The sequence below is a fragment of the Sciurus carolinensis genome, chromosome 1 (genome assembly GCF_902686445.1).
Source record: "Sciurus carolinensis chromosome 1, mSciCar1.2, whole genome shotgun sequence".
NCBI lineage: Eukaryota > Metazoa > Chordata > Mammalia > Rodentia > Sciuridae > Sciurus > Sciurus carolinensis.
The window spans coordinates 2384115-2410362 of NC_062213.1; the positions used below are offsets into that span (position 1 = coordinate 2384115).

The window sequence follows — 26248 nt, forward strand, 5'->3', positions numbered from 1 at the left end:
GGAGGTGCATTCACACGCACAGACAGAGGCTGGGAAGGTGCCACGTGGCGTGTATTTTCTTCATTTCACTCCTGAGAATGTGCAGCATGCCAGCAAGAATGTGTAAGGAAAGGGAGGGAGCAGCAGGCATGGCTGGCAGCACCTAGCACCCACTGTTGTCCCTATCCCCAGGACCCCACTCCCCTGTGGAGGATTTCCTAAGGCCTCACTTTATAGGTGAGGAAACTAAGGTTCAGAGAGGTTGGATCACTTCCTCAATGACACACAGTAAATGAGGGCAGAGGCAAGACTTGACCTGAGCCCCTACCTTCCCTGTCTGCTGTCTCTTGGCACAGAAACCACAGGAGAGGTGGCCAACACCAGGGCATGGCCAAGCCCCTTTCCCATGGAGCCCATCCCACTTCCCCACCCTCTCACACCCCCCAGTGGCTCCTCGGGGCCCACGTGGGATCATCAGTGCATGGCATGGGTCCTGCCCTGAGTGTGCCTGCACTGTGGTCCGGGACCCCTGGCCCAGGCCACTCAGCATCAGGTGCACACAGGCTGTCTGGGCTCTGGGCCTCAGAGTGGTGCTGGGGATCTCTACGGAGATGTCACAAGAGCCCCGCACCCGCGCCCTCACCTGTGGCGTTGCGAGGACACCGGACTGCAGCCACCTCCCCAGCCGGTGTTTCCTTCCAGACCACAGCTCCAAAGCTGTCCTCGTCACAGATTTCGTGTGGCTCTGCCGAGGAGGACCGGCATGGTGAGAGCCGCGCGGGAGGGGGCGGGGCCTCCAGGCCCCGCCTCCCCAGGCCCGGCCACGGGGCGGGAGGGGTCTCACCGGGACAGCGCTGCGTGCCACACTGCCGGTACTCATCCTGGGGGCCCTGGCAGGCTGCTCCCCCAAAGAAGGGCCCGGAGCAGGCACGCTCCCGCCGCTGGCTGCCGCCGCCACAGGTGACACTGCAGCTGCCCCAGGAGGCCCAGGCCTGCCACTTGCCGTCCACTGCAGGGATGGCCAGACAGAGGCACAGGCGATGGGGACCAGAGGGTAGGGTCAGGGAGCAACAGGGGCGCGGGAGCAGGAATGGGGTCGCAAGGACACGGGGCCCGGGACGAGGGGCAGGAGCTAGAGAGACTTGAGGCGGCAGGGTGCGGAGCAGCGGAGGCCTCCTGCCCGGGGCGCCCGGGGCCCCCAGCCCCATGCAGGCCACAGACCCCGGGGCCGGCCTCCCCCAGACCCGCCAGCCAGGACTGCCGGGCGGGCCCTGACCTGGACACTGCTGCAGGAAGCAGTCCCGCGTCTCCACCCAGTGGCCTTGGCACTCGGCGCCCCCGTAGGAAGGCCCGTTGCACTCGCGCGTGCGCTGCTGCCGGCCCTGGGAGCAGCTGGCCGAGCAGGCGCTCCAGCTCGACCACTCATTCCAGTTTCCGTCCACTGCCCGGCCCGGGGGAGGAAGGAGACGGGAAGCCAGCGTGAACACCCAGCACCCGGTGCCCGGCTGCACTCACCCCTCCTGGGCAGCATGAGGGCGCAGCCTCTGAGCACACCTGCGCTCCTGGCTCCTGGGTGGGGACCCGCCCAGCCCTGCCCGGCCCTGCCCGTGCCGGGCCCTCCCTCTCACCTACCAGGGCACAGGGCAATGTTGCAGAACTTGGTTTGCTTCTCGGGACCCTCGCAGGGGTTGCCTCCAAACTGGGGGGGCCTGCAGGTGCGCGTGCGGTCCCGGAAGCCGCGGCCACAGGTGCTGGAGCAAAGGCTCCAGGGGGACCACTCGTCCCAGGCTCCGTGCACTGTCGAGGGACAGAAAGGCGCTGCTGCCCTCTGGGGTGGCGGCAGCTGCCCCGTGGCCCCCTCGCGCCCCGAGGCCACGCCCACCTGGACACACGGCGGAGTTGTTGCAGAGCCGCTGCTCCCGCAGGGGCCCGCTGCACTGCGTGCTGTAGGAGGAGGACACGCAGAAGCGTGTGCGGGTCTGCCAGCCCTCACCGCAGGTGCTGGAGCACACGCTCCAGGGAGACCACTCCTCCGCCGCCGGGTCACCTGCAGGCCCACACTGCCCATCACAGCACGGCCACAGCCAGAGCGCAGCCCAGCCCTGAGGCTGCCCGGGAGGAAGCGGCCGGCAGCCGGCTGGCCTGGGCTGCTGTCCAGGACTGCCAGCTTTCCCAGGGGGCCTGCAGCTCGAGGGCCGGCCTGGGCCCCCATGGGGCCCCGCAGCCTGGCAGGGACAGATCCCTCACCTCACGCCAGCTCCCCAAAGCCGGTCTGCCTGCAGACAAGAGCCGGGCACCTAAGAAGTGAGTCTAACCAGGCAAGTTGTTTAGTTACAGCTCACCATCGCAGTACTTACTTAGACCAGTTACCCAAAACCTAGTTTCGGACCCTCCCCACTGGATCCCGCCCGCAGCTCACCCGTCTGTGGGTATGGGAACCCAAACTGCTGCAGCTCGTCCCCCAGCTCCTCCCGCCGCCGGGCATCCGTGGACCTCAGGGACTGGCTCCGGGAGCTGGTACGCCCAGCAGCTGCAGGGTAGACTCAGGTCAGCATCCCGGCTGGGGTGTCCTGTGTCCTTGGCCACACTGGGCCACCCACGTGCAAGGACCAGGGCCACGTGGCCCCATTGGGCAGCGGGAAAACCAGGCCCAGAGCACCTGGCCTGGCACCAGCCCTCCTCCTCTGGTCAACATGGGCCCACAAGACATGGTGCTGAGGGTCCCTCCCTCTCAGCCTGAGAGGCCTGCAGGTCACCCGTCACCTGCAGGACAGCTCCTCTGAGCCGCTGCCACTCCCTCCTGCTCAACATGCCATCTACTGTCCCCACCCCTGCCCAATGCCCAGGGGCCTCCCTGGGCTCCTGAGATGAGCTTGGTTCCCCAGGAGAGTTCATCAAGGAAAAAACAACCCAGAGAATGACAATCTCATTAGAACCTGATTTAACTTTATGAGAGCAACTAAAAAATGCATGAGGTCATTAGAGAGCCTTATTAGAGAGATACATTCTGGAGCTGATCTGGCTGGGTGGCCAGCGCTCCGGGCAGGGAAGAGGGGCACTGCGCGCAGCTGAGAAGGAAGCCCCCCGTAGTCCCAGCTGGCTCGGTTCCGCCCCTCCCCCGGCTCTCACCTGTCCCCACTGGCCCGCCTGGCCGTCACTCCTGGCTAGGCTCCGCCCCATCACTCGCCCAACCGGCCCCACCCGTCAGACCCGCACAGCGCGCCGTGCGCTTTCAGTCCCCGCGGCCTCTGCACCGCCGCTTCCCTTCTTCCAGGCCCCCGCCCACCCCGCCGCGCGCCTGGGCGCACTCACGGCCGCAGGCCTTGCGGTTGCACAGGCGACCCTCCTCCAGCACCCCCTCGCAGCCGCCGCCCTCGACGCCCGGCGCTGGCAGGCAGGTGCGCGTCCGCGTCTGCAGACCTCCTCCGCAGTCCCTCGTGCACTCGCCCCACAGGGACCACAGCTTCCAGCCGCCTGGGAAACCAGAGGGCGGGGTCAGGACCGGTCGGGAGCGGTGAGCGCGCACCCGGGTTAAGAACCAGGCCAGCAGAAAGCGGCGCGCCAGCTGGGCTGGGAGTGGCAGAAGTGCCCGGTGGGGCCTTGGGGAACCCGGGGCCACCTAGCTCCTGGGCACCCTCTGGAGAGCTCAGCTCAGTCCTGTGCTAGAAGGTCCTAGTATGGGGCTGGCACCCAGCGCAGCCCAGGCGGGTTGGCTGGAGGACAGTGTTCTCCCAAGGCTCTGTTGCTAAGGCCTGCATTCCTGCACACCAGACGCCCTCTGACCCAGGTCCTGCTGCCCTGAGCTTGCGCCTCACCTGCACAGAGGAGGGCTAGCCTTGGCCATTGCCTAAGCCCCACCCAACCCCACACCCACCAAGGTCCCACACCGGAGCCCAGCCTGGCAGACCCAAAGACCCACTTATTGGCTTAGCCTGGCAGAATCCTTAGACCCAGCAGAGCTGACCACCTGCTGAGCTCTGGACACAGGCCTCCAGGACCCTGGCCCTGCTGACTCCGGCCACCCCCTTCAGCCCTTCCTGGGTCTCCTTCCACCCTGGCCCTGACAGTCCACGGCTTTCACTGGCCTGCATTCCACCAACAACCAGACCTTCTGCCCCTGAGGGTCTCAGCCCCTTGGTGGCCCCGGGACCTTGGGGAACACTGAGGGCTGCCTAAAGTGCCAGTGCTGGGCAGCCACCCAGGAGCAAGGAGCAGGGGAGGGCTGCTCCCATCTGCAGGCCAGAGTACCCAGGCTGCAGTGGCAGGCTGGGGGAGGGGCTGCCGCCACGGGCCTCCTGCGGGGCACCCTCCACAGCACAGCTTCCCTTCTGTCATCCACGGGCCTCCTGCTGATGTCAGAGCAGCAGGGTCGGGTAGACTCAGAGAGCAGCTAACCCTCCCCAGGTGCCTGTTCATGGCTGGGCTCAGCCCAGAGCACAGGGGCTCTGCAGAGGACACCCCTGACCTGCACCTGTCCAGGAGGAGGCAAGGAGGCTGGTGATGGTGCTTAAGGTCACCACAGAGCCCCACACTGCCCACTGGAGGCACTGAGCCGGATAGCTTGCCCAAGAGCACACAAGAGACCCTCCAAGGACCAAGAACCATCTGGCGAAGGGGAAGTGGGTCCTGGCAGGGATGGCCTCTGGTGCCTCAGCCTCCCTGTGGCTTAGAGGATGGACCCTCACCTCACGGGGTGAGAATGGGGACACAGGGTGTCCCAGAGGATGGTCCCCACACCCATCACACCCATCACACCCATCACTGCCCAAGGACAACAGCTGGCTTCTGGGATTGACCAGCAGTGGGATCAACATTAGGAAAGGACTTGGAAAGGTCAGCATGTAAGCACTGCTTTCTGGTCAGAGTGGACCCTGCCTGGTCTGGTGTGTGCACCCTGCATGGTGCATCTCCTCTGCATCTGTGTTTGGGCTGGGCCAGCAGGGGGCACCAGTGTGGGTGACAGAAGTAGGGCAGGGAATCCCAGTCACAGCTGGGGGGCTCGCTCTCCCCGCAGGGCCAGGTGGAGAGGCACCTTCCGCCCCTCACGAGGAAGCTGCTCCCCGCTCAGAACTAGCTGCATGGGTTCCCGAGAAGCAGAGCATTTGAGCTGAGGCCAATGGCAGCCAGGCCTCCTGTCCACTGCGCCAGTCCATGTCTGCCTGGCAGGACGCAGCCAGGCCACAGGGAAGCAGGGCAGTGCTTCTGAGCCCCTTCTCAGTCTGGGTGAAGTGTCCCATACCAGGGTGGGGGTGCACGCCCTGCTCCCACTTCTCAGACAACACAGGGGCCGTGAGAAGGGAAGCCTGTGCCCCTCCACCCAGCCGGGAAGAGGCCACTCAGGGACTGAGCCAGGGACATGGCACAGGTCCCACCTCTAGGGTAGGCTGCTTCGCCTCCCATGGGTGGCCCACCCTGCCCCCTGCCCTCGAGCCCTGCTCTTTGTGGGTGCCAGCACCAGAGTCTGGTAGCCCCCCGCACCAGGCAGGTCTCACCCTGTCTCAGCAGAGGAAACTGAGGCGGGGGCAGCCTCCCAGCTAGTGAGGCTTGTGTCTCCAGAGCCGGCACTGACTGGTGCTGAGGTGGCCAGGTAAGGGCCTCAGGTCCTGAGCAGGAGCTACCAGTGTGGACACCGCACGGATCTCACCTCGTCTTCAGCGCAAAGAGGGTGGAAGGGCCTCGGAAAGGCGGGTGTGAGGGCACAGGCAGAGGCAAGCAGAGACACCCACCCCAGGAGGGCAGAGCCGAGGGCAAGGGGAGGCACAGTGGACAGGACAGGGCAGCAGCTGCCCAGTCAGGCCTTAACTCAGGGCACACAGAGGACCCAGGTTGGATTCAGATCTCCAACTGGATCGGGTTCTAAATCCCACTCCTCCCCACCAAGGCCACCTGCCAGGACTGACCCAGCCGCAGGGGTCTCACCTGCCGTGCCATCCCATCCTGATTCTGGACAGAGCAGGGGGCGATTCAGAGGCAGGCCTGAAGACAGGTCCGGGTGACAGGGCTGCTCCTGCCCCCTTGCTGCCTAGCCCAGCCCCCATGAGGAAGCCTGAGTGGTGTGGAAACTGGCAGTGGGTGGGAGAGAGAGGGTGTCCAAGCCAGGCTAATCGGAGGATGCCACTCGGTTCCCATGGCAACTGCTGCGCAGCCTTTCAGGATAGACCCAGGTTAGGCCTCAGCTGCCAGAACACCCACTATTTCAGGGCTGGTTACCTTGGTGACCCAGGTGGTGAGGATGTGGAAGGGGAGGGGAGAGAAGGGAACTTACAGAGAGGCTTGGGAGAGGGGACACTGGCACAGAGGAGGGACCGCCCCCCTGCCCCCAACAAGCCCGGCCCTGACTGGTTACACTGAGTCCAGATCCAAGTCACAGGTTGTGCCCTGGTCCTGGTCACACACTGAGTGCTGACCTGAGCTATGATCCTGGTCACAGATTAATTCCTGACCCTGGTCACACACTGAACCTTGCTCCTCATCATCAACTGACCTCTGACCCTGGGCATAAGATCCCTGATCCAACACCACATACTGAGCCCTGATCCCAGTCACAGACTGATCCCCAACCTTGGCTATGCTCTCTCCACTAATGAATGCTCAGAGAAGGTAGCTGCTATTTTTACCACCATTTTCGTTTCTAATGTGTGTCCTCACATAGCTGACACTCCATAAATGTTTGCCCAGTGAATGGGTCCATGCCAGAGTCGGTGCCAGAGGGGGAGTCCTGGGGTCCCCTGCGGTGCATCACACAGGACAAAGACTGTCAGGGCCCGGCGCGACACAAGGGGGCAGCAGAGGAGTAGGAAGGGCTGGGGGGGCGGGCTGCCCCTCCGGTCCCGGAAAGAAGTCGCTATTCTTCCCCCACTCAATGCCCCTCTGTCTGGAAGCCTCATTTCCATCTCATTATGGCGATGAATAGAGCCAATTATCGGCCGCCAGGCAGGCCGGCCACCCAGGGACGATGGTGCACAGTGAGGGGGCTCGGGTGTCCTTCCCACCCTGGCGACCCGGCCTGAAGGCAGGGGCTCCAGATCCTGCGCCCTAAATGGGCTGGGTCGGGGCTCCGCGGGAGCCCTTCCCCCACCCCGGCCTCCCCAGTTTCCGGGATCCCCTTCGGAGAGGAACGCTGCGCTCCCAGCCTCCTCCCGCAGAGGGCGCCCGAGTCCAGCAGGTTGCGCAGCACCTGAGTTGCTGCCCATTTTCCCCCTGCCCGGCCAGGCTGGGGGTCTTCGGGCACTCTCTGCAAGGTGCAGGAACAGTCCTCTGCCCAGGCTTCCAGGAGGGGTGCCCAGGCCGACCCTGGCCATAGGACCCCTCTCAGGGAGCACAGGACCACAAGGACAGGAGGCTCCCTGCAGCTCCTCCCCCACTCAGCCCCACTCCCGCCAGTCACCCCAGGGCCTGAAATAGCCCACCTCCTGCTGGGCGGGCAGCTCCTCCTCCCGTGGAGCACCTGCTCCGGCAGGCCTCACACAGGTCCCAGAAGCAAGTCCTGTCCCACTTCCACCACAGAGGAAGCAGGCTCCTGCGCACTAGTGGCCCACACCTGCAGGGGCCCGACTTTCCTGCTTCTTTCTCTGGGTCTGGCAGATGCTCCCAGATGCTCCCGGTCCTGAGAACAGTGCCCTGATTACTAGTCTGAAACCTCAGGCCATCCTGGACAAGATGCTGCTCGTCCCCTGGGCCTCTGGTTGTCCAGTGGCCAAGCTGATGTCCCTTCTCCCTGCCTTTCTGGGAAGTGGCACTAAATGAGGCCATGACTCTCAGCCTTTCTCACAGCCCATGGTCAGGGCTGAGCTCTGCCTCCAAGGGCCGGCAGCTTCGAGAGTGCAGCACCTCCACGGCCCTCCTGCTCTTTCCACCTGGATAAACGTCGTCTGTGAGGGCACAGAAGCCTTGTATTCTAGACTTTTCTAAATTGATGCTTGTGCAAAAAGCCACCACCCTGACCAAGAGAGGAGCCCAACATCCCTGAAAGTGGCGACCCTGGGGCTTTCCCCAGCCCCATCGTCTCCCCAGCACTCCTAAACTCCACCCCAGTCCTCCTCCCCCAAGTTCAGGCCAGCTTCTGCCGGCCCTCATGCTGCCCCTCTGGCCCTTCAGACCTCAGTGAGACCCCTGCCAGTTCTTCCCAGGATTCTGAGAGTGGGGCTCCTGGGAGTGGGACTGCATGGGGGTCAATGGCCAGGACACGATAATGATTGGCCCTGGAAGCAGGGCCAGAGGGAGGGTCAGCCCCAGGCCTGCGGCCCATCAGGCCCCTCACATGCCAGCAGAGCATGCATGGGCACATGTGTCCACATGTCCACACCTCCAGACAGGCAGTCCAGCTGAGCCTCCCGCCTCTGCCCCGGCATATGTGTACACACGCACGGGACACAGGGACACGCAGGGACACGCACAGGCATACACGCACACACGGGGACGCCCATACACTTGCTCCCGCCCCCAGGACGCTGCTTCTTCATTATCTTACATGTCGCTTCTGCAATAAAATTCTTTAATTAAAACATGAATATTTAAAACAACCCTTGAGAGAAATGCCCATTTCACCAGAGGCAGAAAGCTGCTGAGAGATGGAGGGGAGACAGGGATGGGGACGGCACGGGGACCCAGGGTGGCGCAGGCCTGGCAGCCGTGGAGGGCTGGGCGGAGAGGGACAGTTGCTCTGGCCTGAGGAATGTGTGTGGAATCTGACGCGTGACGTGGCCATGTGGCGTTTGGACGGGGCTGGCGGGGGCAGGGCTGAAAATGGGCCACGGGTCGCCCGCGCCTGCCGGTGCCCCAGCTTGGTCGGGCACCTCACTCAGTGGGCTGCACGGGGGGCGGCGGCGAGGCGGAGGTCCTGGGCACCGGCTCGCGGGGGAGGCTGGGCAGCTGCTGCTCAGGCTTGGCCCACTCTCCTGAATTTACCTGACCTTCCTCTCGCCACACAGAGGGCACTCGGGAGAAGCCCAGGTGGCAACCCAAGGAGTCTCGGTCAGCCTACTGCTTACAAAGCTGTGCGACTCGGGTCGGTGCCCTGACATCTCTGTTACCCACAAGCTTTGCTGAGCACCTGCTGCATGCCAGTGCTGCCCCACACCCCAGGGAAGGGCTGTGAGAGGTGCCGGCCTCCTCTCAGCACACACAGCCGGTGACGGGCACAGCGAGTGCAGGAAGTGACGCACTGCTCAAGGTGACGCGTGCTGGAGGGGGAGGCAGGGCGGGGCCAGACTGTGGCCGCTCCATTTAAAACTGCATGGTGGGCCCCCAAGAGGCAGGACTGAGCAGACTGGGGGAGGTGCCCCAGGAGCCTGGGGAGACCCGGTGAGGGCCTGGGAAACGACTGCGGCCAGCGCTCCTCATTCTCATCCTCGCGGTTAGGGAGCAGCAGGGCCTCCTGGGTGCGGAGAGGGTGCTGGGGTCTGAGGAGGGATGCTGTGCCATTGCACCCTGCTTCACTCCGCCAGAGCCAGCCACACGCTTCCACGCCGTCTTCCCCGCAAGACAGCAGCCCGCACTCCACGCTGCATGGCGGACAGAGCTGCCCAGAGCCCCTCACCGTGCACACACGGGCTCACACACATGCACGCACACCAGGCACAGCACAACGCTCTGCACCCGCACTCACAAGTGTGTGCACACACATCTCATACACAGTCTGCAGTATGAACACAGTCACTGCACACACACACACGTGGGTGCACACACCATACTCATGGCAGGAATACACGCCCAGTACACTGTCTACACGTAAACTCAATGCGCTGCACACACACAAAATGTGCTGTATGCATGCACGTGCATCACAGGCATGTAACATACGTGCAGGGTCATGATTGTGTGAACATATAGGTGCACAACACACTACACATGCACACGTGCATGGGTGCATGCTTATGTTCATGCATGCAGAACCCACAAGCCCGTCTACTCCTCACCTGTGTACCACACGCCGCACACACACATGTGCACATGAGCAGAATGCCCTGCATACACACATACATGTGTGCACTTACACCTTCTCGCCTGCCCTGAGCACCACTTGCCAGCATTCTTTCTCAGGGTCTGTGCACACACCCCAGTTGCCCACACTCGATCTCCAATACCCCTGCCTCCACCCGAGCCTGTCCCAGGCCCTTCAGAGTCTCCTCCTGATAACACACAAGGACACGGATGTCTCTTCGTTGAGGCTGCTTCTGCTCAGGGACACCTCACACCACTTCTCATTCATGGGGAAAACTAGGAGAGGGGACTGATGGCAATGGCCCAGCGGGAATGGTAAGCCAGGGCCAGGCTGGGATTTGAACCCAGGCCCTGGGCTCCAAAGGTGCAGCTCAAAAGCCCTGCCCCAGCTTGGCCCTATCCTGTGCTCCAGGTGCCCGCGTTCTGAGCACAACACCCCCACAGACATCCCCCAGGTAATTCACCCTCTGTCTCACTCTGACCTCCAGATCTTCCTCCTTTCTGCGTCGGCCACCCCCACTTCCCCACCCCAGTGGGTGTCCTCACTACTGGCCAGAATCATGGGAAACAGCCCAGTCTCTCCTGCCTTCATGCCCACAGCATTTCATCCACAAGTCCCTCGGCTCCACCTGAAAGCCCTCCTCCTGCCCCTGTTGCTGGGCCCTGACCAGGCCAGCATCAGCCACCTCCTGCATGCCTGCCCACACCGCTTTCTGTCCTAGCTCCCGCCAGGACCCCCGACTTCCATTCTGCTCTCTCCTCTGCTGCCAGCCCTCCCAGGGCCTTCCGTCCTCGAGATCACATACAAGAGCAGGGGCAGGCCTGGCCATCACACTACGGCTCCTGCCACAGGGCTGCACCTGGGAGGTGCCAGGAAAGGAGTGGAGCCCCGTGCTGCCCCAGCACCAAGGCTCCATGGGCCACCAGCAACGTGCGTCCACCACGCCAGCCCAGAGAGGTCCCAGCTCCTGCCAGCAAGCTCCACGCTGCTCTGAGCACCCTAGCAGCTCCCTGTGTGTCCACTACCCGACCAGCACTGCCCAGGTCTGTGTCTGGCCTGGCCCCCGAGATCTGTCACACCCAAGTTGAAAGAACAGCCCTGCAGGGTGGCCACATTCTGCAGATGAGGGAAGCAAGGCTGCGTGCAGGGGACCAGGGGTGGCAGAGCAGGCCTCGAGCCTGATCTGCTGGTGACCGCCAGCCCCACCCTGCTGTGTCCCCCACCCACGCCAGCCGTCGCCCTTCCTCCATTTCCCCGAAGAGCACTCCACGCTCTGCTCCCTTCTCCCCCAGGTCCACTTGGCCCACTCCCAAGCCTGCTGTGCCAGAGAAGCTGCCCTTGCCAAGGTCACAGTGACCTCCAGCCTGCCCAGCTGGAAACTGGTTCACTTGGCTTACGGGGCCCAGCCCCCGGGGGTGCTGGCTCAGGAGGGGCTGAGGGCCCTGGATGTCCTTGAGGGCCCCTTGACCCACAGTGGCCTCCAGACATCGAGCCCTCTGTGAGCCTCGCCCCTGAACACCAGGCCCGTGTGGTCGCTCCTACGTAGCCTGTCACCTGCAGCCTCCTGCCCCTGCCCAGCTCGGCCCAGCCGGGGTCTCCAGCCCAGGTCTGGAGGCGCACCGCCTTCTTGCCCTCAGGACACAGGGCAGGCGTGTGCAGGACTGTCCTGCTGCACCCCGACCTTCAGCACCCGTGGCTCCCAGTCTGCGCTTGCTCCATGAGGGCTCCCACCTCCCCAGAGGAAACTCAGAGGCCGACGCCCTTCGGACTGGCCGGGACCCTTGGCTGCAGGACACACCAAGCACTCACCCATCTTAGGCTTTGACCCTGCTGTCCCCTCACGTCCCCCAGCCCGTGAATGTAGTCCTCAGCCTAAGCAACCTCCCTGACCTCAAGAAAGCTAGCAGCCCCCGGTTTGCTAGCAGGGCCCAGGCCTGCACATGGCTGCACACCCGTCGCTGCTGGAGTGGCAGCTCACTGCCGGCTCCTGGCGCCTCCCACCTCCTGAAGGGGCAGCTCCCAGGGCAGCACCCTTAGATTACTCTGGCTGCTGTGTCCCCTAGAGCAGGCCACAGGCGAGGGTCTCACCTCCTGGCAGCATCTCCATAGAGCCCCCTGCCCACTCTGTCCACTGTTCCTGTGCATTGGGCCCTGGCCACTGGTCACTGGTCACAGAAGCCTCGGCCCCTTTAGAGCTGCCCTCGCTGAGAAAAAGAAAGGACCCTCTCGCGTCCAGGAGTTTAAATTCCCCCAGCTGGCCGGAAACGGCCTGGTGTTCCTTCCTCCACTCAACCCTCAGCAAGTGCCGGCCGCGGGGCCCCTGCGGCCAGGATCCTGCCCTGAGTGCCTGTGGTGACAGCCCCTGGCAGACCTCCTGCTGGACAAGGGGCTGCCACACACCTGCCGTGAGTTCTGCGACCACTTTGCCCTCGCCCTTCTGCCCACAGGGCTGCCTCTGGTCACTCACCTGGTGCGCCGTGCCCGCCCCGGTCCTGGGTCAGGCTGGTGAGGCAGTTCTCAGGACCGCCCGCCACTCCATCCCTCAAGCAGACGTCCCCATGGGGGAGCACAGGGCTGGAGGCAGGGTCACTGGCTTCTCCGCCCAGGCAGGCACAGGGGGTCTGCATGATGCCGCAGGGGTGGGAGCTGCGGCTGCCGGTCAGACAGGCCTCCAGCCAGCGGCACAGCATCTGGCAGGCGGCCCGGCTGGGGTTACGGTTGCCCACGACCAGGTACTCCACGGAGAAGTCGTCCCTGGGGCCCGGCGGCCCCGGACTGTGGTCCTGGGGCGGCTGCTGGAGCTGCATCTGCAGGAACTGCTTGCTGGCCTGCAGGAAGGCCAGCGGAGCCACAGGGTCGCAGAGCCGCAGCACTTCGTCGAAGCTCTCCACGCCCAGGTAGGTGCGCGTGGATTCCAGGAAGGAGTCGAACTGGTAGGTGCGGACCCGGCCGGGGCCGCGGCAGGGCGCAGACACCTTGGCCACCTTCATGTAGAGCGTGTAGCGCCGAGGGTCCGGGTTGCGCAGGGTCCAGGAGCAGCGGGAGGCGTTGGCTGGGAAGACGGCCGCTGCCGAGAAGTAGCCGAAGAACTTGCCCTGCACCAGTGTGGCGCACGGCTCGGCCCCCGGCCCTGCGTCTGCCCCCGCGGCTCCCCTCGCCCGGCGCCCCAGCAGCAGGAGCAGCAGGAGCGGCAGGATCCAGATAGGGCCCGGGGCGGCGGCCTGGCCCCTCATCCTAGCTCGCGGGGCCGCCGAGGTTCCGCGGGCTGGGCAGACAGGCAAGGGCCAGGCCTTGACATGCCAGGGTCCAGCTGCAGGCAGGGCCGGGCCAGGGGCAGGGGCGGGGGGCCGGGAGCTGGGGCGGGGTGAGGAGCCCGGCTTCAGGTGAGAGGGCTGCAATGGCTCCTAGAGTCCAGGGCCCTTGGGCCTGCCCATGGCACCAGTGGCAGCTGGAAGAGAAAGAGCAGAGGGACCTGCATGAGCCCTGGGGCCGGGCCCCTGGCCTGCTGGGGCTTGCAGAGGCCACTCAGTGGCTCTGGCCAGACACAAAGGCTTCGGAACACAAACTCTGGCCCTGGTGCCCTGCCTGTCCACCCTGACTAGTGTGTCCACCTGCAGAGCAGGAGTCCAGCCAGGAAAATGTGGTCCCTCTTCCTTCACCCCCACCTGATCAGAGAGGGTGAGCATGCTGCCTGGGCCTCCCGGCGGTGCCCAACTGACCAGGGTCCTGGCGTGGCTCCCATGGCCCCGCTCGTGGCCCTCTCGATACCACCAAGAGGACAGGGCGGCTTTCTCAGTACCTCTCCGCCCCTCCCTCCATTACCTTCCTCCTTCCTGGGAAGAATCTGCCAACCAACAGGAAGGGAGGGGAGAGAAGGGAGGTCGTTGGACCACCTCCACCCCAGCAGACCCAGAGCCTCGTCTGCAGGCGCAGAGTGAAGCATGTGCAGACCCCGCAGCCGAGGGACAGGACCCGGGGGTCTGACATGGTGCCGCCTGTGACTGCCAACTGCCTGCTGTCTGCTCTGCTGGCTTCAGCCCTGTGCCCGTGCATGCTCCTGCAGGGAGCCTGGCCCGGCCTCCCCTCATGCCCTTCAACTCCAGACACAGGACCTACGGAGGAACGGAGGGGGACAGGCCACCTTGCCTTGCCCCCTCTCCTGAGGCTGCAGGACAAAGGCCCAGAGGCTCAGAGACTAAGCAGCTTCCTTAGTGAACAGGGACACACGAAGCTGCCTTGGGCCCAGCGAGCTGGGCCCTGCCCAACCCAGACCCACCCAGTCAAGGTCCTCTGCTGGCCGACCTCAGGTTCCCATGTCCATTCCACCCATCACTGAGCCGTAGGGGAGGGAGGTGGTCATGGCCAGTCCCTCCCCTCTGAGCCTGCTTCTTCCCAGTGCAGATGCCTCTGCTCTGCTGACCCCTGCACAGAAGGGACGTGCTGCTTTCTGCTGCCTGAGCCCAGCTGGCCAGAGACACAAGGTCATCTCGGCTCTGCATTCCCTCCTGGCGTCCTTCTGCAGGGGCCTCCTAAGCAGAGTAGGGAGCCCCCAGGCCTGCCCACTGAGGTTCTGAGCCCCCAGCGGAGATGCCTGAGGCTGGACAACCCTCTGGGCAAGTCCTCCCATGGAGTCCTAGTCTGCTCATCTGTGAAACGGGGTGAGGTCCTCACAGTTCTCAGCAAGGGGGTGAGAGCAGCCAGGCAGAGGAAGTGACTCCAACATGGAGAGGAAGCCCTGAGTCCTCTGGACCACCTGGGGCAGATGTGGCCAAGCAGGCCGTCAGTGGTCCTTGAAAAGGACAAGCCTGCATTGCGACTTCACATCCTGGCTCGCCTCTGTGCACACCAGGAAACAGCCCATTTTCCCTACCTCCCAAAGCCCCTCAGCCAGCCCCACCCTACACACCCTCAGGGCGCCCCCCCCCGCCTGCAGAGCCCTCCCACCCTGGAGAGGCCACAGCCGGGCCCCACAGCCGGCCTTATCCCCTCTCCTCCCCCAGCTCCAAGATGGGCCACCAGCCTTCACCAGAGCCACCGGGACGGATTCTCCCCTAACACCAGTGGAGAACCAGGGATCAGCCCCAGCCCTGGGGCATGTCAGCAGAGCTGGACTGGAAGGCCCAGTCAGGTCCAGTGCTGGCCCTCCGGCCTCTGCGGCTGCACCACAGGTTCATCTCACTCTGCCCTCACTGTGGAGCCAGAGCCCGGACAATCCCGTTAGTCCTGACCCTCAGTCAAGGTCACCCGCAAGCCCTCGGCAATCTACCTGGAGGTGGGGTCCTGCACAGCTGGGCATGTCCGTGCCAGCCTGGGCCCCCTCCCCACAGCCTTCTGTGGCAGCCGGGGCAGGGTGGAGGGAGCAGAGCAGACAGAGCCAGGATGCATGAACCCAGCCTCCACAGGCCTGCAGCCAGGCACAGGACCCCTGGGCCTCCCACGCCCCGTGGGGAGAATGGGCGCAGCCTGGAGCAGCTCAGCCTCAGAGCCTGGCCACCAGGTGCTGGGCGGGAGTGGGCCAGTGTCCAGGATGCCACAAGGGCTGCACGGGCCCTGAGGGGCCAGCTTGGTGGGAAAACACAGAAGGGCCCATCTCAGGCGAGCCCACCCTCTGGCAGTCCTGCCAGGCAGCAATGCCAGGGTTCCTGCTGCAGATCCATCTTACAGACGGACACACTGGTCCGCAGCAGAGCAGCACCAGGCCTTCACCCTGCCACTGTCCAGGACCTGCACCAGCTACACCCCTGCTGGCCAGGCCCACGGCATGGGCAGTCCCACCCCTGAGCACCTGTCGGGGGCATGAGGCCCTCTCAGTGTCCAAGAGGTGGCAGTGAAGGACAAGCAGCAGGTCCTTTAAAAGGACCATCCCTGCAGCCCTGGGTTTACCCGCAGGGATGGTAAGGGGCTGGGGGTGGAGGACATGGGGGGACATTCCTGGGTGCAGTGGGGTTGGTTGATCTCATCTTCCCAGAGGACCCTCAGGTGAGCAGGAGGAAGGACCACAGGAGCGTCCTCGCTGAGGCAGGGAGGTGGAGGAGCAGGTGCGTGTGCACCTGGGTGCCCATGCACAGTGTGAGCACTCGTGTCCTGTGTGTGTGTGTGTGTGTGTGTGCATGCATATGTGAGTGTGCATGCGTGAGGGCGCGCAAGGTCACAGGCGGGGGAGAGCCTGTGCTCAGCATCATGCTCACTGGGCTCTCCAGGGGCAGCTGGACCAGAGGTGGGCCTGGGCAGTGGAGACCTGCCCAGGACAGCCTGGGCCCTCTCCAGCCTCAGTGGGCCCAACTCTCCTCCCCTCAGGTCCAGCAGCATCCCCATCCTGGGCCAGTCCATACCAACAGACCGGACCTGGGCCCGGGCCTCTGTGTCCCCTCCCCACCCACCCTGGGCCGCCAATGGCATCCCCAGACACCAGCCACAAAAGGCACTCTGTAGTCCTGCGGCCTCTGAACAGTGCCCGCCTGTGTCCTGAGAAGGCTGGGCTGGGGGAGGGGCAGGCGCCCTCAGCTCTGAGGACTGTCCAGCGGGGGCAGGAGGGGGTGGGTGGCCCTCCCTGCCCAGGGTGCTCCTGCACTCCCATGGGCTTCCTGGCCTCCAGCAGCCCAGCCGCTGTCTCTGGAGGCCCGGTGGGGCCCATGTAGGGCCTCTGACATGGGCCCAGGACAACCTGTGTGTGTATTTCAGGGCTCAGAGCCATGAGAAGGGGCCAAAGTCCAGAACAGACCCCCGCAGGGCACCAGCCAAGGACTGGGGCTCGGACAGCGTGCCTCCCAAGTCACGGCCTCCAGACCTGTCTGCCCACCCATCTGCCCTGCACCAAGGAAGCCTGAGGCAGACCTGCTGTATTCTAACCCCAGAGGGGCAGGGTGGGGCGTGATCAGTGAGGCAACCCCACGGGGACAGGGTGCCAGGAGAGCCCCCAGATGGGCACGGGAACCCAGCATGCTCACCGTGCCTGCCAGGACTGGCCGCACAGCAGGCCACTTCCTCTGTCCACCGCCCGCCTGGGCACAGGGACCGCCCGGGGAACCTGGCTGGAAGCCAAGGTGAGCTGCCAGGAAGACAGAAAGACACAGACAGAACATGGGGCCCACTCTGGGGGGCACAGAAGGGGCCCCACACAGCCCTGGTGCAGGCCTTCGACCCATCCCACCTACAGAGGGCCGCCGAGTGCGACCTCCACCAGTCACGGAGACCGAGCCCAGAGGGCTGAGCCTCTCCCCCAGGTAACCCTGGAAGAGGGACAGGTCCCTAACCCTCAGCCTCTCCGCCACTGGAGATCCGGGACCCGTGTCGGTGAGGCTCCAGGGTACTCGGAGGGTCAGGCCTCCTGCCCCAGCTTTTACCAAGTCTGCACACAGGCTCCTGCAGCCCTGGCCATCAGGCCTCGGTCCACACCACGCCCTGGCCCTGTTCCCAAGTCCCTGCATGTCTGGGGCAGGTCCGAGACTAGAGTAAGGAAAGCTGTGTCACACAAGATCTGTCCCCAGAGGGCAGGGCTGCCTGGTGGCAGAGCTCTTGGCGGCACCCTGAGAGACCGGAAGAGACTGGCACTGAGCCTGGACCACTAGGCAGGTCTCCTGGCTCCTGATTCCTGCCCCCAGTCCCTACCCCAACAGTGCCAGGGCAGCGGCCAGACTAACCACCTGTCCCAAGGAGGTAGGACAGCCATCCGAAACCAGAGCTCAGGCGGAGAACTGAGGTCCCTGGGTCTGCACCTGGGGAGCGGCTCCCCAATCTCCACCAGCACCCAGAGCTCACAGTCTGGGAACACAGAGAACAGCCACAGTGGCAGTGCGGGCTGCTGTGTGTCCTGCAGGTGGGACCAGTGGGTGTGACTGTGCACATGCAGTGTGTGAGCAATTGTGTGCAGGTGTGAGTGTGTGAGTGCACGAGTAGTGTGCAAGCACGTGGGTGGACACCGTGCCTGCTGCCATGGCGTGTGTGTGGCCCTGTGCAAGTGTGCACACAACTATGAGTCTGTGTGCACATACTCTTGTGCAGGTGTGCAAGTGAGCGTGTGCAGTCTGAGCCAGTGGCCAGTGTGTGGGTGTGCAAGTGAAGCTGCGCATGAAGCTATGGTGTGCCAGGGGCAAGGGTGGGGCTGCGTGTACACTGCGAGCATGCTGCAGGGGACAGGAAGACCCTGGAGGGGCCGCCAGCTCAGAAGCCTGGGCCAGACACGGGGAAGAGTCTGGGGTTGGGGCTGGGACACAGGGCAGGGGAGGGTGCTGTGCCTTCCATTTTGGCTCTGCAATCATGCTCATGTGCCTTCCCGGGCAGGGATGGCCAGCCTTGCCCTCTAGATCCCACCATGTGTGTCCTGACAGGCAGCAGCAGGGTGATCGGCAGTCTCAGGTCAGCAGGCAGGAGCACCCTCCCTCCCATCAGGCAAGGCAAGCTGGGTCTCGGCAAGGTGGCCCATCCAAAGTCACCAGCCAACAAGCAGGGGGTGAGATTCCAGGCCAGAAAGGTGGCCGCCATTCAGAGGGGATGGGAGTCACAGTGGGGCCGGGGGTTTGCTGCTTCCTCTACACCCCGCAATGTGCAAGTGTGTCCAAATCAAGCGCAAGGGCCCAGGCCACCTCTGCACGGCCCTGCTGAGCCCCAAAGGCCCCTGCCTCCCAGGCCTTCTGCCTCTGCCTTTCTCTCACTCCAAGGACACCTCAACCCCACATCCGAGCTGAGAGTCAGCACCCCCAAAAGTGGTCCAGAGCAGAGTGAGAGGCAGGGCAGTTCTTCAAGCACAGGGGGCCTTCCTGCTGCCTCTGAGCTCCCCAGAGTCTGCCTGACTGGCCCAAGGTGTCACCGTCACCCAACATGGACCAGGAGGCCATGGGACACGGGCCCGCTGCACTTGCTCTCGGTGCGTGCGCTCACAGCCTCGGGCCTGATGGTGCGGCTCAGGGCCTGCTCCACAGCCCACCAGCCCAAATACCTGGACCTTGTGGTGCCGGAGGGAGGGGATGCGGAAGGGGGCAGTGCTCGGGACAGGGACTGTGGATGTGGTGGGTGGGGTGATGGCATCTGTAAGGGTGCTGGGCGATGGTGGGTGAGTCAGTGTGTGGGTCAGTGGGATGTGCTGTGGTGAGAGGGTACAACAGGATGGGGGCCGTGGGGGTGGGGGCTCCAGAGACGACATGATGGGGCCCATGACGATGAGGGAGAAGGTGGAGAAGGAGGGAAGGCTGCGCGTGGGTGTGCGTGTGCACGCTTGTGTAGGTAAACAGCTGTGCAGGGAGGGAGAGAAGGGGCAGAGGTCAGGGCCAGGAGCAAACACAGGTCCACTGTGCCCCACCTGGGCAGGTCCACAGGAGCCTGCATTCGCCTAAACCACTTAGTTAGGCGCACAGGTGATCCTGCTGTGGGGGTGCTTAGGTGTCGTGGAAGGGCAGCAGGAGCCACCAGCAGAGGCGCCGGAGGCTGGCCGCTGGTGCTGAACCCTCTCCATTAATTTCTCACTCAGCACAAATGAGATAACAAGAGAAGAGGGGCGGCGCTTTGTGCTCTGTCTTCTGTCTCCTGAGGGCAATTCCTCACCTTAACCCTGGGACACAGCTGTCCCTGCATAGATGAGGAAGCTGAGGAGCAGGGACAGCAGAGGCTGGTTTCTGTACTCGTTAGGTCCGGGGTCAGGTTCTGCCTGGGGCAGTGGGCTGGATGGGGGCTAGCCTGTGCTAGGACATGAACATCCAGTGTGTCCCCTGGCCCTCGTGGTCTGTGCCCACACTCCCTCCTGCCCTGCGTGTGGATGAGCACACATGAGCACGGGGCAACACACGCATGTGCACGCAGCTCACTGTGAGCTCTTGTGGGCAGATGTCCTTCCTGGGAGCCCACAAGGAGAAGGAGCTTGGGGCAACAGAGTGCAGGTTTCGGGTTTCTCCACCTTGTGGATCAGTGTGTGCACTCTGCTGCACTCATGCTGGGCGCTGGCGTGGGGGCTCCCGGGTCAGGGCAGGGCTGCGAGCGATGCTGTTGTGATGAATGTGCATGCTTCTCTCGTGCCGTGCAGCGCGGGTGTGGAAGCCCATTTGATGGGGTGTGCATTCTTGCTCCTCACTCTTCCCCTGTGATCTCTCTGCCCAAGGGAGTGCCTGCCATCCGTGTGACACGTCACCGACCCTAAGACCCTTGAGCACCGCCCCTCAGCTTCTAGAGCTCGGCCAAGGTCTTCAGGGCTCTGGGTGTGGCCCCGCCCTGGGGGGAGTCCCAGCCTGCATATCCTCACCCCTGCGTTCTCCTGGGCCCCGGGTCTCTGGTGGCTGTTCCCTCAGCTCAGAACCTTTGGATCCCTTGACACACCCCTTCTGTGGACCCTGTTTAGCTGCTGCTTCCTTCCAGGAGCCTCCTGGAGGAGCAGAGCCACTGTTCCTGCCTGAGCTGGCTTCCTGCTCCTGAAACCTCTGAAGCATCGGGGACCCCTTTCCTCCGTCTCAGTATTGTGGGGAGGGTCAGGCCTTGTCCACCACGGTACTTCCAATGCAAGTGTACATACATGGGCACCCAAACCATCAGTGTGTGCCACTTCCTCTGGATCGTGTCCAAGGAAACCCCAGGCTCTGTGGGCTTACCAGAAATCAGAGATCTGACCACTGATGCAGCTGGAGCCAAGGAGGCCAGGCTTTTGAGGGCAATGAGGTGTGGCTTAAAGGTAGGAGGGTAACAAAACCCTCCAGTTTCAGAGTTCCTGGTGGGGGTCCATGTGGCGTATGCACTGCACAGCACCTGGTCAGGCGCTGAGATGTGGTTTCACTCCCTCCTGCTCCGTAGGGCACACACGCACACAAGACTAGCGCCGCATGCACAACCATGTAGAAGTCTGGATGCCTGCACACACACGCTAACAGCCTGCGGACCGACGGGCACGCACGTGCATGCGTGGCACACATGTACACGTGCACACAAACACGCACGCACATGCCTGTGCACAGCTGACTCGGGTCAGGAGAGTTTAGGTTGAAGCAAGTAGTGGGGACTCTGGCTGCGACGTAAGGTGCGTCACTGGCCCTGGCTGCGGAAGTGAGGCACAAGAGAGGTCGGCCGGCCGGGGGCTGCCCAAGATGGGGCGGGAGCCGCGGACCCGCAGCCGAGGAGACGGAAGGGGCGGGCAGGGCTGGCGCGGGCGCGGCGCGCGCGCCCTCTTTCGGTCGTCCGCAGTAGCGCGCCCGGCCTTCCGCCCTCCGCCACCGCAGACCCGAGCCGGACGCCTCGGCCTGGAGCCCCGCGGCGTACCCGGGGGACAGGCTCCGGCCCCGCCAGGTTCTCTCCGGGAGGCGGGGCTAGGCCAGGCGTGCGGGCCAGGACATTAGGGCGCCGCCGGAAGCTGCCCAGGCCCCTGCTGCTCTCGCAGCCCTGCTAGGGCCCTCTCCTGCCGGGCCCCGCGGCTGTATCCGCAGGTGCGGAGCTGCCCGAGACCCGGCCGGCCAGGACGCTGCAGACCCAGCACGCTGCGGACCCAGAACGTTGGATCTCGGGATGAGCGCTAGGGATCGGGGCTGGAAGGGAACCGACAGGGTAATCCGCGACCCATTTCCCGGACACGGCCAACGAGGCCCAAGAAGGGCCGGAGCCTGCAGGCAACGGAAGGGACCTGGAGGGCTCTGCACTTGGCTGCATCCCTCCCCGTTCTAAGATCCCAAGGAGTGCGGCGTGATGCTGAAGGCGACGAATCGCCTCCTCTCCGCCCCCGCACGGGACCGCGGCGGGGACTAACGCCCTTCTCCCGGATCGGAGGCGGCAAACTCCCCGCTCGCGCCGCCTTGGCGCATCCCCTGGCCTTGGGGTTCGGCCCCTCGCCGCCCCGGCTCCGGGGCTCCCCGGCCGGCTTTCTGTCCCCAGATCCAGACGCAACAAGTCAGAAAGCAGCGCCGAGCAGCAGCTAACAAGCCGAGAGGGAGGGCACAGAGCCCGACACGGGGCACCTGGCGCTCCGGGATCTCGGAACGCGCGATATGTCCGCCTCCGGGGACCCGGCGCGGGTGCCGGGCGCGCGGGACTGACTAGCCAGGCGGCCCACACCCGCTTCCAAGGCCCGGATTCTGCGCGGGCGGGGACGGGGGCGCGCCCAGAAGCCCCCGCCCCCTCCTTCGCCTGCTTGACCTTGCTCGGGTACTCAAAGCCAGACCTGGCGGTACCCCGGCGTCCGGACGCAGAGTTTCGCGGCCTCCGGCGGTCCGGAAAGAAAGGACTCCCCCCTCGACCTCCCTTGCTGCCGCCTCCGCTGCGAGGGTAGCAGAGGAATTTAAGGTTCGAGGGTTATGAGAGACGTTATATCCGCTTTCCAGACTCCAAATCCCTGATACAGGCTCCTAGATATGAGAAAGGACCCCAGCCTCCTTTTCTCCCTACGCCTCCGCCCGCGCGTCCACTGCTCTTTCCCCTGTGGCGGCTCTCGCTCTGAAGGGGGCGTGTGTTTGTGTCTATGCGAGAGGGCACTTAGGGTCTTCTTGGGTCCCCAGGGTAGGGCAGAAACGCCAATCTCACAGCCCCCTCCCCAACACTATGCCATGCCGCTCCTCTGGGGCGGGAGTGCGCGCCCCCTGCCCACACACAGGTCTTCATGTTTTCAACTCCTTGGGAGTTGCCGCTAAGGAATCTTCGCCCCAGACCCGGCGGAATGGGACGTGATGGGGACCTTGAGGAAGGAAAGCGTGCTAAAGGAGGAGTGGGTTAAAGCTGATCTCCAGCCCGGGTCTGTGCGCGCCAAGAAACTTGGAATCCCAAAATTAAAGTGGAAAGGGTAAGGTGCCCAGCAGGCCCAAGTCTGGGGTGCCACGCTGGACGCTCCCTCCCGGTCGCCTGGGAGTGACCAAGCAGGAGCCGCCGCGGCCAGGCGGAGGAACTAGGGCTCAGAGCCGCAGCCTCCGACAAGCCCTCCGGCCGCCTAGCTTCCCGGTGACTCTCAGCTCCGCCGCCCCCTCCCGAGGCCGGAGGCGTTCTCTGCCTCGTCTAGCTTAACAGGGAAAAGGGTTCCAGGCCAGAACTCGAGCCCCCAGCCTCCCGGGGACTTGCGGGGGGTGGGGGGGGCTGCTCATTCCTCGAGGCAACGACGCACGGTTCCACGCCAGCGAGGTGGCAGCGGAGGACCGGCGGCCTCTGCCCGCCGGGGACGCAGACCCGAGAGTGCTCGGCGACCAACCCAGCCGCTTCTCCCGGAGAGGGCGCAAGGCTGACCCAAAGTTCAGAGCGTTTTATCCGCGCTGCCCGTCTGACCGAATGGCAAGGAAGACAAGGAGGGAACGATCGAGTGCGTTTGCGTGTGTGTTTGTGATGGTGGGGGCCACGAGGATAGCCCTCCACCCGAATTGGGGTGGGGGCAACCGGACGGGAATCTCCACCGTCAATGCCGGGTCGGTGGGTGAGGGCTGTGAGGGGTAGTCTGGGGGCTTCTCTGCCTTCCTCTGGCTCTGTGCGTGGCGGTGTAGGGGGGGATGTGTCGGCCCATATACTGTATGCAGGGGGTTCTGAGTGTGATTAGGAAAGGAGGACCACTCTTGGGGTGTCTCCGGAGAATTCACGATCCCTGTGTGGCTGTGGGGGCCAGATAGGGCTTCCCTAGACCCCTGCTAGCGTTTGTGTGTGAGGGGCACCACGGGAACGCCTTCCCCAGCCTTCCCTGGGTCTGTGCATGTGATGGGGAGTGGGTGCCTTCCCCAGCTCAGCCTGCCAGTCTGGCCGAGCTGTGTGTGGATGGGGGGGGGAGCAGCACGGAGGAGCCTCCCCCACGTCCTGGGTCGCCCCCTCCTCAGCATGCTCAATGCGGGCGCACAAGGACCTGCCAGATTCTGTCGCCGCCGCTGTAGGAAGCAGGGGGCTGGGGGGGGGGGGATCCAAACTCCCGAGATCCAAGCGCAAACCTGGGATCTGCGAAGCCCCAAACCGCGAAGTTGGGAAGTCCGGGCGCTCCCCTCGCTCGATTCCCTCCCACCGGCGCTGCGCCCCCTCCCGCCGCACCCCCAGACCCCAGCCAAAGCCTTCCTTACCTTCTCCAGCAGCAGCGGCCCCGCGGGCGAGGACTTGATCCGGCGAGTTGCAAATCCCCGAGAGCGCCCCGCGTCCTCCGCGGCCGAGCCGGGCGCCCGACCAGAGCGGGGGCTCCTCCCGCCGCTGCCGCCCCCGGCCCGCTCCCGGCCTCGCCGAGACGCCCCCTGGAGCGCACCCGCGGGCGCACGCAGGCCCCTCCCCGCTCCCCGCCTGCCCGAGCCCCCGGGGCGCCGACAGGGTCTGGATGCCCGCGCTGCGGGCGATGCGGGGCGCGCGGGCCCGGGCCGGGCCAGGACGCGGCGCGGCAGCCTGTGCCGCCGGCTCGCCCGCTCCGCTCGCTGGGCCGGGGCCGCCGCCAACGCCGCGCCCGCCGCCGCCGCCGCCGCCTGCGCCCGCCGCTCCCTCTCCGGCCGCGCCGCCGCTCCGCTCCTCTCGCCTGCCCCGCTCTTCTCGCCTTTTTTCCCCTTCCTGGGGGGGGGGGGGGGGAGCCGAGTCGGGGGCGGGGCGGCGCGGGGAGGAGGAGGAGGAGGAGGCCGAGGACCAGGAGAAGGAGGAGGAGAGGCGAGAGCTGCTCCCCCGCCCGGCTGCCGGCGCTCCCCAATCTCTCGCTCTCTGAAACTGGATCCCGAATCGGGAGCCAGAGACTGCATTACGGATTACATCAGGCTTTATAGAGCTTCCAGATCACACATTAGAGGGGGAGCGCGAGCGGGGGGCGGGGTGTGGGGGAGGGGAGCGGGGTAACGGGGCGGGGGTGAAGCGCACACTGGCGCGCACACCTAGGAAGGCGGGCTCCTGCCCCATGCAGCAGGAACGCCAGGAGTTGGGTCTCAGCCCTTGGCCTCTTCCAGGAGCAGGAGTGGCTGCCGTCTGGACGGATGGATGATGGGTGATGGATGGACAGACGGAAGGATGGAGAGAAGGAAGTTAGGGGTTGCACAAACAATGTAGGTGCGTGGGTGGATGAGGCAGGAAGGCTAGCTGGAGGTGTGGCTGAGAGGATGGATGGATGGACGGACAGACCTCCGGGAACCCTGTGGGATCATGGATGGAAGCGCGGAGAGTGGGTAGATGGGAGGACGGAATGCATGCAAGGAGGTGGGTTAGAACAGGACTGGGGGATAAATGGCTGGGCTGCACGGAGTAGGTGGACGCCTGCCTGGGCATGAGTGATGGGCACCGGAGAGTCACAGGCATGGAGTCAGGACCCTTTAGGGAGCAGGTGGGGAGGCCTCTTTGAACTGCATAGGCTGGGAGAATCCAGGTCCCCTGGGGAGCCTGCCCTGAGATGCCGTGGAGGGGGCTGGGGACAGCCCCAAGGAGGTGGAGTGGAAAGTGAGGTCCAGCCTATAGTTGGCCCTGTGCGGCTGTCCCCAAGCACTCCCTCCCGCTCTTACTGCCCATTCTTTTTTGACTTGGTAACAGTGGGGACCTCCCAGTCCCAAGTTCAGACTTCGTTTCTCTCAGTTGATGGAGATGAGCACCTTCTGCTCTTGTCTCCCATCTTAAGCCGTCCCTGGTCCCTCTCTGCTTCTGAGACCTTTGACCAGCCACCCAAAGGGGTCCCATCTGGAATGAAAACCTGAGTCTTGAAGCAGGGCCTCAAGTTGCTTCACGGTGCTTCTCACCAGAGTGCTTCTGCCTCCAGGCCCTAGATTCTGCCTCACAACTTGTGGTCCACTCTGAATGCAGACCCAGGGTCCAGTGTTTTCCACACTTACCCTCTTAGCAGGCCAACATCTAGCTCAGCTGTTGTGTCTCTCAGCTTCCCTTAGGGTACCACCACTGTGGCACTGACACACATTCACAACCACTGTCACCACTTTCAACCTGAGTGTCAGCCCCCGTCCCACACTGTCCTCCCATGGCCACCCCATAACCTCCACTAATGCCTCTCTAGCAACCTCACCGTCAACACCACCCCTGACTGATCTCCAGGAGAGGAGGGCAGCACACACCTCCTGGACACCCTGGCAAAGTGCACATCTCGCCCGACAGCTCTGTCCACACTAGTCTGCCCTGCAAGAAGACCAATCAGAGTCCTGAACTACAGGGGGGTCCTGAGGGACTGGTCCAAGGACCACAGAGATCCAGACCAGGTAGCAGTCAGGGAAGGGTAGGGAGGCCCCCTGTCCCTTGTGCAGCACCACAACCCCCTCCTCTTCCGGGAAAAGGGCCTCATCTTCTCTAGTATCTGACAATGACAGAAAAAAGGCAGTCAGTGTCCTGGGAAGCTGCTCCCTCCCCCACGGCCTGGCTAAGCTGCCCTTGTCTTGGTCTCCTCGCTGCAGTAGCAGCCAGTGGCCACCAGAGGGCCTCTGATATCAGGCCAAGAGGCAGCAA

The 26248-nt window shown here is 64.3% G+C and overlaps 1 protein-coding gene across 8 annotated transcripts in view; it reads right to left on the reverse strand.

Moving 5' to 3' along the window:
• Positions 1-24266, reverse strand: part of Adgrb1 (adhesion G protein-coupled receptor B1) — a 74158-nt gene extending 49892 nt beyond the window's left edge. For 2 of the 8 annotated variants that reach the window (XM_047565470.1, XM_047565464.1), the window contains exons 1-9: positions 23905-24266; positions 12390-13370; positions 3292-3453; positions 2399-2509; positions 1862-2026; positions 1612-1776; positions 1256-1429; positions 824-988; positions 623-724 (exon numbers count right to left, since the gene is read on the reverse strand). In XM_047565470.1, the coding sequence (XP_047421426.1) occupies positions 623-724; positions 824-988; positions 1256-1429; positions 1612-1776; positions 1862-2026; positions 2399-2509; positions 3292-3453; positions 12390-13155 (1810 nt within the window). In that variant the 5' untranslated portion in view covers positions 13156-13370; positions 23905-24266. Of the gene's footprint in view, positions 1-622; positions 725-823; positions 989-1255; positions 1430-1611; positions 1777-1861; positions 2027-2398; positions 2510-3291; positions 3454-12389; positions 13371-16869; positions 16971-23904 lie in introns of all 8 variants that reach the window. The other 6 variants (XM_047565478.1, XM_047565477.1, XM_047565467.1 and 3 more) reach the window with 5 other exon arrangements.
• Between the last annotated feature and the right edge of the window lie 1982 nt (positions 24267-26248).